This window comes from Mytilus edulis, chromosome 10 (genome assembly GCF_963676685.1).
Source record: "Mytilus edulis chromosome 10, xbMytEdul2.2, whole genome shotgun sequence".
NCBI classification, from domain to species: domain Eukaryota; kingdom Metazoa; phylum Mollusca; class Bivalvia; order Mytilida; family Mytilidae; genus Mytilus; species Mytilus edulis.
This window is the reverse complement of record NC_092353.1, coordinates 65,105,313-65,120,779: the sequence shown is the minus strand read 5'-3', so window position 1 is coordinate 65,120,779 and position 15,467 is coordinate 65,105,313. Positions and strand designations below refer to the sequence as shown.

Here is a 15,467-nt window from a genome sequence, read left to right as displayed (position 1 = left end):
CACAGAAAAATGATTAGCAAGGCAAGATCTATTAGTAATTTGGTAAATCAAATTTTTCAATCTTTGTTTAGTAAGTAGACTGTCACTCTTATAGAAGTGATTGCTCTAAAGTGAGGTTTTGTTTTCCCTCTTTTGTGTTTTGAGCAAAAAACAAAGAAGATAGAGAGAAACTAAAAAGACAACCGGGTAAATGATCTGCAATCCAAGATCAACAAAACAGATTTTTGTCATGAATTCTATTCTTGCCTAATTTTGGAAATTTTCTTTTGTTTAATATGCACATAGACCACTCTTAAGAGCCTATAGTTTAGTTATTGCCCTTTTACCCAGAATAGATAAAATATGTGCAACTATGTGGACACATGAACTCTGTTCTTTTATTAAACGATTTCAAGCACAAAAAGAATGGTTTGATTACTACAATAACCAAGACCTGACCAAGTAACAACAGAATTCATGAAAAATTTAGAATTTCCTTCTTACCTTCTGCTGTGAATTTAGGAAATATTTGTAACAATTATATTATAGTCTGTCCACAATGGAATACAATGGAATATCATTGTGAATCAGTCCAAATCATTGATCATTTCATTGACTGCGTACGTGAAAGATAATAGCCTTTACATAGGGCTCAGATAAATTACTAGGCAGCAACATGTAAAATTAGTAGTGTTGTCAAATCGTACACTTTTGCCTAACCGGTTACTCGGATAATCGTTCGACCGATTAACCGGTTAACCGGTAATTTAAGTTGGTGTTTGAAAGCCTTATCAATAGAACCCTACACATAGATATAAGATGTGGTATGTTTCAATTTGAAATGATTAATTATAAAAAAGAAGATGTAGTATGATTGCCAATGAGACAATTCTTCACAAGAGATTAAAATGACACAGAAATTAACAACTATAGGTCATTGTACATGCTGTACGACCTGTTTCTTCACTGTGTTTGCTTTTTTCTTTAAGCATGTTACTCGTACTTTCACGTATACATTGAGTACATTCATATTGGTTTGCATTTCACAATTTTTGAATTTAAAGTAAGATTAACCCTTGCACTACGGAGGTTGCACATTTAAATGTAGGTTTACACAATATTAGATCGAAAACGAAATAATGAAGTAATTAGTAAAATTAAATCTCATTACTAATTTAAAGTTACTGTTAAAAAAACATGTTTACTAATTTTGTTTCTTAAAGATCCTGCCCCGAACTCTAATCAATTTTATGTTTTTATGATTAACAATAGAAATCAATATACTGGACAATTGATTTGTCAAACTAATTACCACGACGACAATTTTTAAATAAAACATAACTATTTAATGATTTGATTTTCAACACAAATTTATATCAAATCTATCAAAATTGAAAAAAAGTCCGGTCAACCGGTTAGCGTTTTTGGTATTCGGTATTCGGTCGTTCGACCGATTAACCGGTTAACCGTTGACAACACTAAAAATTAGTTTTGAATGAATTTGAGAATTTTACAGACAATATGTCACTAAAACAAGAGACTTAATTTAGTCATCCAGTTCATGTTTTTACACCTTAATGATGCTTTCTTAGCAGTAAATGTGAAGCAAGAAAAACAAATATATTTAATATAATTTTGTGTAAGGTAATTAGTAATTGGTAACTTTGACTTTTGCAGCAACCTGGTATGATAGCCAATAGGCCATTAGAGTATATTTTCTGTAAGGATATTTAGTAATTGGTAACTTTGATTTTTGCAGCAACCTGGCATGATAGCCAATAGGCCATTAGAGTATATTTTGTGTAAGGATATTTAGTAATTGGTAACTTTGATTTTTGTAGCAACCTGGTATGATAGCCAATAGGCCAATGGGAATGAACATGCAGCCAGTGATGGGTGTTCAGCCTCAAGCAGGTGTCTATGGAATGAATGGAACCATGATGACACAGCCACGACCACCAGCTCATCAGTCAATGAATGATCCATTTGGAGCTTTATGAGGCAGGTTTTCTGTGAGAAGTGAGTTATAATAATGCCCTCATCATAGCAAAGGGGCATTTAGTTTTATCCTTGTTTGTCTGTACGTCCATCCATCGGTCCATACCTCACAAGGTTGGTTTCTGTTCTTTAACTTTAGTTTGCCTAACCAAATGTAATGAAACTAATACATAATGCTTATTACCACAAAACACAGATCAAATTTGAGTTAAGGTGACTTCACTTAAGCTGTTCTAGAGTTATGCACCTTTACAAATGGAAAAATTGCTGAATTTTTTGTTTCTGTTCTCGAATTTTAGTTTGCCTCAACCAAATGCTATGAAACTTATACACAATACTTATTACCACAAAATACAGATCAAGTCTGAAATTGGATGGCATCACTATTTAAAGGTTTTTGAGTTATGCCCCTTTATTAACACAAAAAATTGCTGCATTTTTCGTTTCATTTCTTTAACTTAATTTGTCCTCAACCAAATATTATGAAACTTATACACAATGCTTTTTATACGACCGCAAAAATTGAAAATATTTTGGTCGTATATTGGTATCACGTTGGCGTCGTTGTCTGCGTCGTCATCGTCCGAATACTTTTAGTTTTCGCACTCTAACTTTAGTAAAAGTGAATAGAAATCTATGAAATTTTAACACAAGGTTTATGACCACAAAAGGAAGGTTGGGATTGATTTTGGGAGATTTTGTCCCAAAATTTTAGGAATTAGGGGCCAAAAAGGGCCCAAATAAGCATTTTCTTGGTTTTCGCACTATAACTTTAGTTTAAGTAAATTGAAATCTATGAAATTTTGACACAAGGTTTAGGAATAAGGGGCCCAGAGGGTCCAAAATTGAACTTTGTTTGATTTCATCAAAAATTGAATAATTGGGGTTCTTTGATATGCCGAATCTAACTGTGTATGTAGATTCTTAATTTTTGGTCCCGTTTTCAAATTGGTCTACATTAAGGTCCAAAGGGTCCAAAATTAAACTTAGTTTGATTTTAACAAAAATTGAATTCTTGGGCTTTTTTGATATGCTGAATCTAAACATGTACTTAGATTTATTATTGGCCCAGTTTTCAAGTTGGTTCAAATCGGGGTCCAAAATAAACTTTGTTTGATTTCATCAAAAATTGAATAATTGGGGTTCTTTGACATGCCAAATCTAACTGTGTATGTAGATTCTTAATTTTTGGTCCCGTTTTCAAATTGGTCTACATTAAAGTCCAAAGGGTCCAAAATTAAACTAAGTTTGATTTTAACAAAAATTGAATTCTTGGGCTTTTTTGATATGCTGAATCTAAACATGTACTTAGATTTTTGATTATGGGCCCAGTTTTCAAGTTGGTTCAAATCAGGATCCAAAATTATTATATTAAGTATTGTGCAATAGCAAGAAATTTTCAATTGCACAGTATTCAGCAATAGCAAGAAATCTTCAAGTGCACAGTATTGTGCAATAGCAAGAAATTTTCAATTTCACAGTATTGTGCAATAGCAAATATTTTCAATTGCACAGTATTGCGCAATAGCAAGAAATATCTAATTGCACAATATTGTGCAATAGCAAGAAATTTTCAATTAGAGTTATCTTTCTTTGTCCAGAATAGTAGTTGAATCAACTTAAATCATTGTTTTATACAATATACAATGTATATTCACTTTTACTACCAACTGATAAATTAAAACAATCTTTACCATTCAGTGAAAACAAGCACTTTATTTTACATTTTAATATTTTATGATGTATTTAAATGAGTAGTTATTGTTGCAAACTCCATTAGAAATTTGAATTGAGATCAGTTTTGGAAAAACGGAAAGGGGGATGTGAAAAAAAATGGGGGGGTAAATTTTTCTCATTTCAGATTTCATTAATAAAAAGAAAATTTCTTCAAACATTTTTTTGAGAGGATTAATATTCAACAGCATAGTGAATTGCTCAAAGGCAAAAAAAATATTTTAAGTTCATTAGACCACATTCATTCTGTGTCAGAAACCTATGCTGTGTCAACTATTTAATCACAATCCAAATTTAGAGCTGAATCCAGCTTAAATGTTGTGTCCATACTTGCCCCAACTGTTCAGGGTTCAACCTCTGCGGTCGTATATAGCTGTGCCCTGTGGAGCATCTGGTTGTCACATAAAACAGATCAAGTTCAAAATTTGGTGGTATTATCTTTATTGTTCTAAGGTTATGCCCCTTTGTAAACATAAAAATTGCTGCATTTTTAGTTTCATTCTCAAACGAAATGTTATGAAACTTTACACAATGCTTATAACCATAACAAAAAGAATTGGTGGTGTCACTTTTACCGTTCTTTAGTTATGCCTGTTACAAACGGAAATTTTGCTGAATTTTTAATCAGATTTTCAAAGAAAATATCGGTTATTGATTTGGCGGGCAGGCGGCAGCCTAATGTTGTCCATGCATTTAGTCATGAACTGTTCAACCAAAGCTTTTAAAATTTAAATACTGACAACAAAATGGAGTTCAAGTTCAATAATGACGATTTTGACTTTTACCGTTCAGGAGTAATGGTTCATGAAAGATTGCAAAATAGCGTTTCCAGTCATGTCATTGCATTCAATTGTGAACATTTTTACCAAATCTTTTCAAATTTTAAAATATTGTTAGTGATGACAAAATGGAGGTCAAGTAGGATAATAACAACTCTCACTTTTACCGTTCAGGAGTTACGGTTCTTGAAGTATTGAAAAAAGGGTGTTTCCAGTCATGTCTGTGCATTTACTCATGAACAGTTCAACCAATGCTTATTAAATTTTATATGTTGTTACTGATGAACAAATGGAGGTCAAGTTTTATATTCACGATTTTCACTTTGACAAGTTTCATGTCCAAAATAGCTCTGTGGGTACCAAGTATGTCTTGTATTAAGATATTGCTTAATATCAACTATAACAAATGTTAATTAATTTCTGTTTGTTTTTACAGGATAAAACTTCTTGCAGAAAGACTTTCTAATATTCAAACTACTGTATGGGATCAATTTATCATCAGTGCTGGCATCAGTTCTACATTGAATAACAAAACACAATAAGTAGTTGGTTGTGTACAGATGGCTTGGCTGTTTCTACGCACCTTAAAATATATTTTATTTGTATATGTTTAATGCTATGAATACTTTGATGTACTTATAGACATGTATTTATTTTTACCAATACTGTTCAAATCATTAGTATGATAAAGATCATATCAGCAGTGTACCTTGTGTTATTAAGAGTCACATATCAAGGAAAATTATACAATATGTATTGCTATTTCTCCAAAATCATCATTTTATATTCTATACCCCTTGACAGACAAAAATGGATTAATCAATGTTTTCAAATCTGATATCAAATGAATGCATCTCCTTCAAGCAAAGCGTAACTTTCATGGTTTGTACAACATCTAATAACATTGGAAATAGTATGCAACTCTTATTAATCTAATATATCAAGTTTCTAATTGTTATTGCGATAATCACCAAGTCACTTTATTCGCATTTATTAAAGCCATGAGAGCCCTGACGAGACGAGACAAGACAGATGTACAGACCAACATAACCATGCCCATTATTTCCATGTCCCCAGCAATGTGTCACACAGGGGACAAAAGGGGACATAATCATTTACTTTGTAATTAATTACAGCAAACCTTTAATGTTGCATATTCTAAAGGTCATTTGTTGATGAATGCAAAGATTTTAAAAAACTGCATGTCATGTATACTTCATCTACAGTGACATTTATTTCTTATTCTTGCGTTTTTTTTTATATTTCCTTCAAAACTAAGATGGAGAGAAAACTCAGTGGAATAAAGGTGAGATTAAAATATCAAAATGCCATATACATTTTTGCCAGATGAGAGATTTAGTAATTTAGAAGCATCTTGTTTTAACTACCAAGATCTGATTTTTGTACTAATAAGAAATACAAGTGATATTTTAAAGCAAATCATGAATAGATTTATATTATAAAATACAATTCTTATATACACTACTCTTTTGTTTTGTAAAAAATGTTCTTATTTTCTAACAAGGTACACATGCTTGACATCCCTTATTATGCAACTTTAGTTGTATTGTGTTTGACATTTCTGTTGGAGGTGCTCCCTATGAGATTCAATCAATTCAACTTTAGTTGTATTGTGTTTGATATTTCTGTTGGAGGTGCTCCTTATGAGGTTCAATCAATTCTATTAAAATGTAAGTCTGAATGTATTTGTACATCTTAAATAGTGAAAATTGTTAAGCACATCTGATGACATTTTTAGACCATTGTGAATTGTATGCACATTTTATGTATATGTATGTAAAACATGATAGCCTCTCGTCTGTGTAACAACATTATATATACTGTCTGATATTGATACCTTCATTTGATTTATTTTGGGTTTAGCATCAACCTTGAATGAATACAGGAATTAATAGGAGTAATGATCAGACCAGGGTTCATTCAATATTATAGCAGCTACATAGTGCTACATAGATTTTTTCTACTGAACGAGTAGCTAGCCTAGCTGCTATCAATATCTATGTAGCAGCTAGGCTAGCTACACGTTTAATAGTCATAAATCTACCTAGCCCTATGTAGCCGCTACGATATTGAACGCACCCAGATCTTTACAACTTTAACAATTTTATAGGGGGAGACAATCATTCCATAAATACATTGCAGATTTTGTCAGTTGTCCACTTAGTTATTACTCACAAATACTAATTTGATGGATTTTTTGTTAAAGAGAAACTGTAAACATTGTAAATTATCATATACTAATACCTACATTGCTAAAACTCTCAGTGGACTCCTTTAATGATACTTTTTACACATTTATTTTACTTTTTTACTTGGTTGATGATGAAGCAAAACTGTAATTTACAAATAAGTAATTGCTAAGATGACTCCTAAATATGTTTATATATCTTTAATGATAATGCTTATCCATATTTAAAGCGCCTGCAACATTTTGTCAGGGAAGCAAGACATAGCAATCTTACATACCCTCATCAATGGTGGTGCAACAGGTTGTGGTTGATTGAAGGTTTTATACAACCACAATTTCCTATAATGGTATGATGTCGTCTATGTCTTTGTTGTTCTAAAACACATTTGATTTTCGGACAATAACTTTAGTTTTAGTGAGTGGATTTCTATGAAATTTTACAAGAAGGTTCAATACCTCAAATGGAAGATTGAAATTGATTTTTGGGGGTTTAGGAATTTGTGGTCAAAACCTCATTTTTGTAGTTTCAAGACAATAACTTGTGTTTATTAAAGTGGATCTCTCTGACATTGTACCTCAAGGTTTCATATCACAAAGGGAATTATAGATAATTCTTCTGTTATTTATCTGTTTGAGAAAAAAGTGGCTGAAATACATAATGGTGACCTTCTGCTGTTGTCTGTTCCATGCTCGGGTTGTTGTCTCTTTGAAACATTCCTCATTTCCATTCTCAATTTTATGTATGTTACAAGAGGGTTGGATGGGGTTAAATGATTAAAGAATAATGCCCTTAAAAAGGAAGATAAGAGAATAACGGGCAAAAAAAATGAAGATTAGAGAAATGCATGGTCTAATTTTTTTGAAGATTAGAGAAAAAAGGGGAGAAAATTAAATGTTTACAGAATAACAGACACCCCCCCCCCCTCTCCAGACCCTCTTACAAGGGGAGAGAACTAGTCTATTGAAGGCTTTTTATTACCTGTTGACTCAGATCATGTGGAAATCCAAATTAACAAGTTCATGTTTGTTCATCCAACTTCATCCTTATAGAATTATTTAGCTGTGTATTAAGTTGGGTTTTTTAAGTGGAAATAGTTGAGTTCAACTAAACAATGCATAGTCATTGTATTTAAATAGATTGAAATATTATTTCTTGTCTCACTTCAAAGCAGACCAAAATCAAGAACAGACATCTTTCTTTGTCAACAGTTTATATAATAAGGGAAATAAGATGATAATGGATGATAAGTATCCCATTGTGAGTTGTAACATATTTATACCGGTAGTACATCCTTTCTCTGTTCTCAAGCTTACTATTGTAAATAATCTTTAGATATAATGCATTCTATGGGAAACAATATTTCCTTTAATTTCTTTCAATCTTTTGAAAATATTGAACAACCATTCCTGTGTCAATGAAAGTCTTAAACTGGTTGTTAGCTGTGTTCTCTACTGTATTTTAATCTAAAAATAAAAAGTATATAGTTCTAATGTTTGAAAACTGTTCTTCTTAACTTAAGCTGATAAAATGATTCTGTAACAAATTTATTTGTATTTTAGCTTATTAGCCTAAATGGCAATGTAAGCTTTTGTCACCACTTTGTGTTCATCATCTGTAAATATTTTAAATCTTCTCTGAAACTGCTCGATAGATTAAAATTTTGATCAACCGGTATGGTGGCCTTGTCTAAAAGTAGATCATAGGGGTCATACTCCAGTTTCAAAGAATTTCTTATATTTTATGCATGATTAAATTTCATTGATATCCATTACTTGCAATTTTGTCTCAAGCAAACTACAGAAGTAATAAAACAACCCAAAACATGAATGATCCTTTTTTTGGGGGAAAAAAAGGGGGGGGGGGGGGAATTACATACTTGTCTATAAATGAATATGCTTAAATCATACTTTTGAAGAAAAAAAATGTTTGTATATTTTAAGAATAACAGTAACATGGGAAATTATAGAAAAATTAAGAAAACATTCAAAAATCCAAGGAACATTTTGTTTTTTGGGTGTTTTTTTTTACATAGAAATGCCATTTCACAATTGAATAAATAAGATTGAGAGTAAGTCATTTATAAACAATTCGGAAACTTTGTATAAGGTAAACTAGAATATTTCAATATATAGGCCATTATTGTTTTGATTTTCATTCAATATCTTCTTTCTATTTTTTAATAATCATTACTTGTTTTTGCATCCATACCATATTGTAAAGTTGCTATGGCTGATTTGACTTAATAGTCAGTTTAAGCCTCAACACGTATCGTGTTCCAATTACTGTTTCGCCTAATGTGAATATTTTAGATATATATTAGATTGTACATTTAGTAAATTCAGACCTCTACAATCATCATGTATATTGGTGATAATAGTTTTATCAGAAATACAACAATACTTATTAACTGTTGCAATTCCATCATTGTAAATAATTGATGTAATATATATACATAACAATCAACTACAGAATTTATTGTGTAGTCTTTTAGTGATGTTAAAGCACAGTTAAGGATATTAGATTAATACATTCCAGCATTTCATTACAGTCAACATCAAACACTGAGCCTCGTTGTAGTGTTTTAAATATGCGCATGAGTATTAAAAATGTAATGTAGGAATCTATATATAGGTATGCCAAATCATCAGAATTGTACTGTCACGAAAGGTGTTTTTTCACTGTTTACTAATTTATTGCAATAGTTTCTACTTGTGAATAGAATAATTCAGTGTCTAGTTGTAGAAATGGTCAAACACAAATTGTGAGCTGTGATAGTCAATAAAAGAGAGAATGTTTTTGTTAGTATTTAATAACAGTAGTATATAACCTGGGATTTGGCAGTGAATTGAGCAATTTATAGATTATCATTTCTATTTATAATAGGAAACAGTGTTAAACTGAACACACAAGAGCCCGAACTGAAGATCTATAAGGAAAATATATCTGCTTTTCATGACCTTTACAAAATTCTTTACAACCTTGCTACGAGAGGTATAAAAAAAAATATTGTTCAATCATTAATGAAAGTGAAAAAGTGATGTAATAATTCGCTCCTAGCAGCCTGTATGGTTCAATTTTGTCAAAATAAGCTAAAAACATAGATGATGACTTATTTATTCATTTGGTAATGAATATTCTAACCTCATTGTCTCCGTATTTATGTGACCTTCAATTTAAGTAGAGATGGATTACCCATACTAATATGTGCTCAGTTATTAAAAGGAAAAGAATGTCAACATTGAAAGTGAAACAAAGGTAAATCATTGGAATGACTAATTGATCCACAAAAACTCATTCTTATACAGATAAAAACGACAGTTAACACATATTTCTAACCCAAAATTTGAAATTAAACAGAACTTGAAAAATCCAATTGCACGAGTTCACTATCTCTTTATAACTTTATTAATGTTTATATTGCTTGTATGACTGTTTGCAATCTCTGAAGGTCAACTCAGTAGTTAATTTGATGATGTTGTACTAAAATACACACGAAATGATGATACATATTGTCGAGCCCCTGCCTTGTAAATTGTTTATATTAGACTTTAAATAATTTGGATAAATGTTTTAAAGTCGTATGAAACTACAAATTAAAAAAAAATATGTACATGTTTTTTATAAGTAAATTGCTAGTTCTTTATATAAAATTTATGTACATGTACTTTTTAGCTCACCTGACCTGAAAGGTCAAGTGAGCTTTTCTCATCACTTGGCGTCCGGCGTCTGTCGTCCTGCGTCTGTCGTCCATAAACTTTTACAAAAATCTTCTCCTCTGAAACTACTGGGCCAAATTTAACCAAACTTGGCCACAATCACTCTTGGGGTATCTTGTTTAAAAAATGTTTCCGATGACCTGGCCATCAAGCCATTGCTAAAAATAGAACACAGGGGTAAAATGTATATTTTGGCTTATATCTTTAAAACCAAAACATTTAGAGCAGTCTGATATGGGGTAAAATTTTTCATCAGGTGAAGATCTATCTGCCCTGGAATTTTCAGACCAATCGGACAACCTGTTGTTGGGTTGCTGCCCCTGAATTGGTAATTTTTAGGAAATTTTGCAGTTTTTGGTTATTATCTTGAATACTATTATAGATAGAAATAAACTGTACACAGCATTAATATTCAGCAAAGTAAGACCTACAAATAAGTCAACATGACCAAAATTGTCAGTCAACTCCTTAAGGAGTTATTGCCCTTTATAGTCAATTTTAACAACTTTTTCGTCATTTTTTGTAACTCGTACAAAAATCTTCCTCTCTGAAACTACTGGGCCAAATTTAAACTAACTTGGCCACAATCATAACTGTGGTAAATAGTTTAAAAAAAGTGTCCGATGACCCCACCTACTAAACAAAATGGCGGAAATGGCTAAAATTAGAACATAGTGGTAAAATGCAGTTTTTGCTTTATATCTTTGAAACTAAGACATTTAGGGTAAATCTTTCAAGATTTAAATGTCCATCAGAATAAGATCTATCCCCTCACAAATTTTCAGATGAATCCTACAACCCGTTGTTGGGTTGCTGCACTAAAATTGGTAATTTTAAGGAAATTTTTAAGTTTTTGGTTATCTTGAATAGATAAACTGTAAACAGCAATAATGTTCAGCAAAGTAAGACCTACAAATAAGTCAAACATGACCGACCAAAATTGTCAGAGAACCCCTTAAGGAGTTATTGTCCTTAATAGTCAATATTGAACAATTTTTCGTCATTTTTGTAACTTGTGCAAAAATCTTCTTTTCTAAAACTATGGGCCAAATTTAACCAAACTTGGCCACAATCATTACTAGGGTATCTAGTTTAAAAAAAGTGTCTAATGACCCCACCTACCAACCAAGATGGCCAACATCAGTAAATACAGTAACAGGTGAGCGACACAGGCTCTTGAGAGCCTCTAGTTTATGAAGAAAATTATTTACAATAGTAATGTGTCCAAATTTAAAAGAAATTTACTTTTTTAAAATGTTGGCTTCCAGACAACAATTCGTTGACATGTCTCTGTATGCATTTACCTCAGCGTGACCTTTCTCATATTAAATCTGGTGATCGCAATATGCAAGTTCAAAGGGGAAAACCAAATTGGCAGAGAAAGTCAACAAATGTAAACATCACTCCCTCGTCGAAATAAACTATATCTTATTGTACATCAGATTGATTTGATTGTTGGTTACTTTATTGTACATCAGACAATGTATCTTTTAAGATGAAACCTTGACCATCAAAAGAAGTATCAACCATGACATCGTCCTCCTAGATATGGCTTGTAAACCACTGAAACCTATACCAGCCAGAAGAAAAATATTCTTATAGAAAAAGCTGAAATACACAAAATAATGGAAGATCTTTGGTAAACCTTCTCAACAAAATTCAAAACATGAAAGAAAGCAATGTTGAGTATTTGTGGCAGACATTCAAAACAGTCATACAAACCACCAAAGACATGATAAGGAAAAGATTACCATTAAAGTGACTCTAAGAAGAAACGCCCAACCATGGATTTATATAGCCATTATACACAAAATAAATCAGAAACAAAAAGAACACAAGAAGGTTTGAAGAACTAAAAAAAAAAAGAAACAAGGATTAGTATAAAAGACTACAACAAGAAGAACAACTGAAAATCAGACAAGTCAACAAGAAATAGATATAATACATGTATATTTGCACTGTACAAAACAAAATGGGATTTCTCAAAATGACAATAATAGTAAAGCTGACATTCAGTCGGTATTTACTAAAGGAAATGTAAAATAAAACTTCCCACATATAGGGTGAAGTCCATACTCTACCATGATGGACATGAACATTAGCACTTGTAAACTGTAAAAAAATATGGAAGCTCATATAAAGCTACTGGTCTCGACTGAATACCATTTTTATGACACCGCCGTAGCGGAGGAGGCATAAAGGTTTACCCTTGTCCGTATGTACTTCCAAAAGTTGGTTTCAACTCAACATAATGTTATAAAACTTGTACACAATGCTTATTACCACAAAACAAAGATCAAGTTTGCATTTTGGTGTTCTTATTTTACCAATCAAGAGGTATGTCTGTTAACTAATGGAATAAAATGCTGATTTTTTCGTTTCTGTTCTCTAACTTAAGTTAGCCTCAACCAAATGCTATGAGACTTAGACACAATACTTATTACCACAAAACTCAGAATTCTGTTTGTCGTTTTATTTTTAGCCATGGCATTGTCAGTTTATTTTCAATCTATGAGTTTGACTGTCCCTCTGATATCGTTCGTCCCTCTTTCAGATCAAATACAAATTTGGGTTGCGTCATTTTTACCGTTCTTCAGTTATTTCCTTTATAACTTTATATGATATGCAAGCAGGGGCATCATCTGTGTCCCTTGGTCACATTTTTTATTCATTTATACTAAAAGCAGCAACAGAACATCCCTTGGACACATTTTTCATTCATGTATACTAACAGCAGCAACAGAACAACTTTCTCCCATCCTTACAGACCAATACAAAACATCACTGAACTCTTGTGAGATTGAAAAGATGCCGATGTAGTTTCGAAATTTTTTTGTATTATGCTTCCCGTTAATGATATAGATATCAAGATGGAGGAAAGGACAGTGGTCATTGTTAGTATAAGTTTTATTTAAAGTAAGTTCAACAGGATAAATTTCTTTAGTATACATATTGAAGTCATCATTATTGAAAGCCAATATATCATCCAAATATCTAAAAGTATTGTTAAATTTTGTATCAGATGTTGTTTCGATGGGTCTGCTGATTTTTGTCATAAATTGTAACTCGTAACAATACAAAAACAGGTCTGCAATAAGTGGTGCACAGTAAGTCCCCATTTGAATTCCAATAACCTTACCACATACGGAATCTCCAAAGCGAACAAATATGTTATCAAGTAAAAATTCAAGTGTAGATATAGTACCAAAGCATGTCCAATTGACATAGTTCTTTTGTTTGTTGCTACTAAAAAATGACCGAAAAGAGTTTGAACATATGTATTCGCATTCCTACTTTTTAAATGCCCATTTAATTAGGTGTGTGAACTTTTTCTTAATCAGAATATGAGGCAAAGTGGTATATAGGGTAGCAAAATCAAAACTTTGAACAGATTCAAAATCACCAACATATGCATGCAATTTATCAAGTACTTCCAACGAGTTTTTAACACTCCAAAAGTAATTAATTCCACTATTTTCAAAGGCCTTATTTGAACAATTTATTATCAGGTTTTTGATTGTACCAAGTGTACTAGTAAGTAGAATAGACAATTTAGTAGTGGAACAATGACTTGCAGACGAAATAAATTTATATTTTGTAAGGCGATTTGTGTAGCTTCGGAAGCCAGTACATAGTTGGGACTTTCATTATATTTGGTTCGGCTTGTAATGAAGTAGCTAATAGTTTATGTTTGTTACAGATATCGTTTTCTAAAAATGAAGTCATTTTGATTGTTGGTGATTTCGGAATTTCCTTTTGCAGAACCTCAATGTAAAATTTACGTCAAACTATAACGATATTATTAGCAGCTTTATCAGCAGAGACAAAAACAAATTCCTTGGCTATAGTTCTTTTAGTTCATGTTTGATACGAGAAAAGGGATTTTTATGGTTGTTGTTAAGAGTAAAATGTTCTTTAAAATGTTGTATATGTATATTAACTATCTTTATTACTTAAGTATTCTTAAATATCAAATCTATTGTCTTGGGAGTTCTTAATGGCTAGGGGTAAAAGACTGCATCAATAAATATATATTGAATAAAGCTACAACAGGGCAGAACATAATTCCGGGGTGAGCACTCTTACCGAAAAAAAATTGTCCGAAACTTTGAAAAACTTCAAATTCTATAAAATACGCATTAGGGATACCAAATTTCAAAACCATTGTCTTGGCAGTTCTTTATGACTAAGGATTATAGACTCCGCTTTGATATAAAGCTTTTGAATAGTATAGCAACCTGATAGCATAGAATTACTGGGGTAAGCATTAATAAAGCAAAATCTCGACTCGAAACGTGAAAAAATTTTAAATTCTCGAAAATACGCATAAGGAGTACCTTCCCACCCTCTGTCTCGACCGTTTATGTCGTACCTAAGCGTTTATTGGGCGTCCAAGTAACGTATGTTGGCGTATGTCTGGCGTTTGTCTAACGTAGATGGAACAGGGGCGTATGCAGGAATTTTCGAAAGGGGGGGTGCTAACCCAGGGCACCCAGGACAAAGGGGGGGTGCAAAACATATGTCCCAATACAAATGCATTGATCGGCAAAAATAAAGGAGGGGTGCGCACCCCCGGAACCCCCCCCCCCCCCCTGGATCCGCCACTGTGGAATGCACGCTACGAAGGAAAAAGTCTCTTGAGCGTATTTGAGACGCGTCCCGGTCGTATCTTGGACGTTCTATTATGGGGTGTTTGTTACAAACAAACCCGCATAAGTTTTAGTGAAAGTCGAACGATCTTAAAGCATATACAACGTGCCCTAAACGTGTCTCAAACTTATCTGTAGCGTCTTCAACGCGCTTGTAGCGTATGTATTATGTGCGTGTAGCGTACAGGTATACGCTAGACACACGCTTGAGCTGGATGAACTTTTTATGCTGCATAAAAAATTCCCGAGTTGTAGGGTTCCACTAAGCGTATAACTTTGTATTTCGACGTACTTCAAACTTATGCAACGCGCGTTTAACGATTGATTAGCGTTCCTCTGGCGTGCAAGTAACGTATACCAACTTTGTAAATGTTCTCTGTACGTTTGGTGCACGCCGGTCTA

General features: G+C 32.5%; 1 protein-coding gene across 1 annotated transcript in view; it reads left to right on the top strand.

Moving 5' to 3' along the window:
• The window catches only part of LOC139492250 (phosphatidylinositol-binding clathrin assembly protein LAP-like), a gene marked incomplete in the record, with an annotated part of 53,264 nt that extends 43,769 nt beyond the window's left edge, over positions 1 to 9,495 (top strand). Inside the window, 2 exon segments of the mRNA XM_071280447.1 lie at positions 1,821 to 1,998; positions 4,927 to 9,495. Coding sequence (XP_071136548.1) covers positions 1,821 to 1,979 — 159 coding nt within the window.
• Positions 9,496 to 15,467: the final 5,972 nt, after the last annotated feature.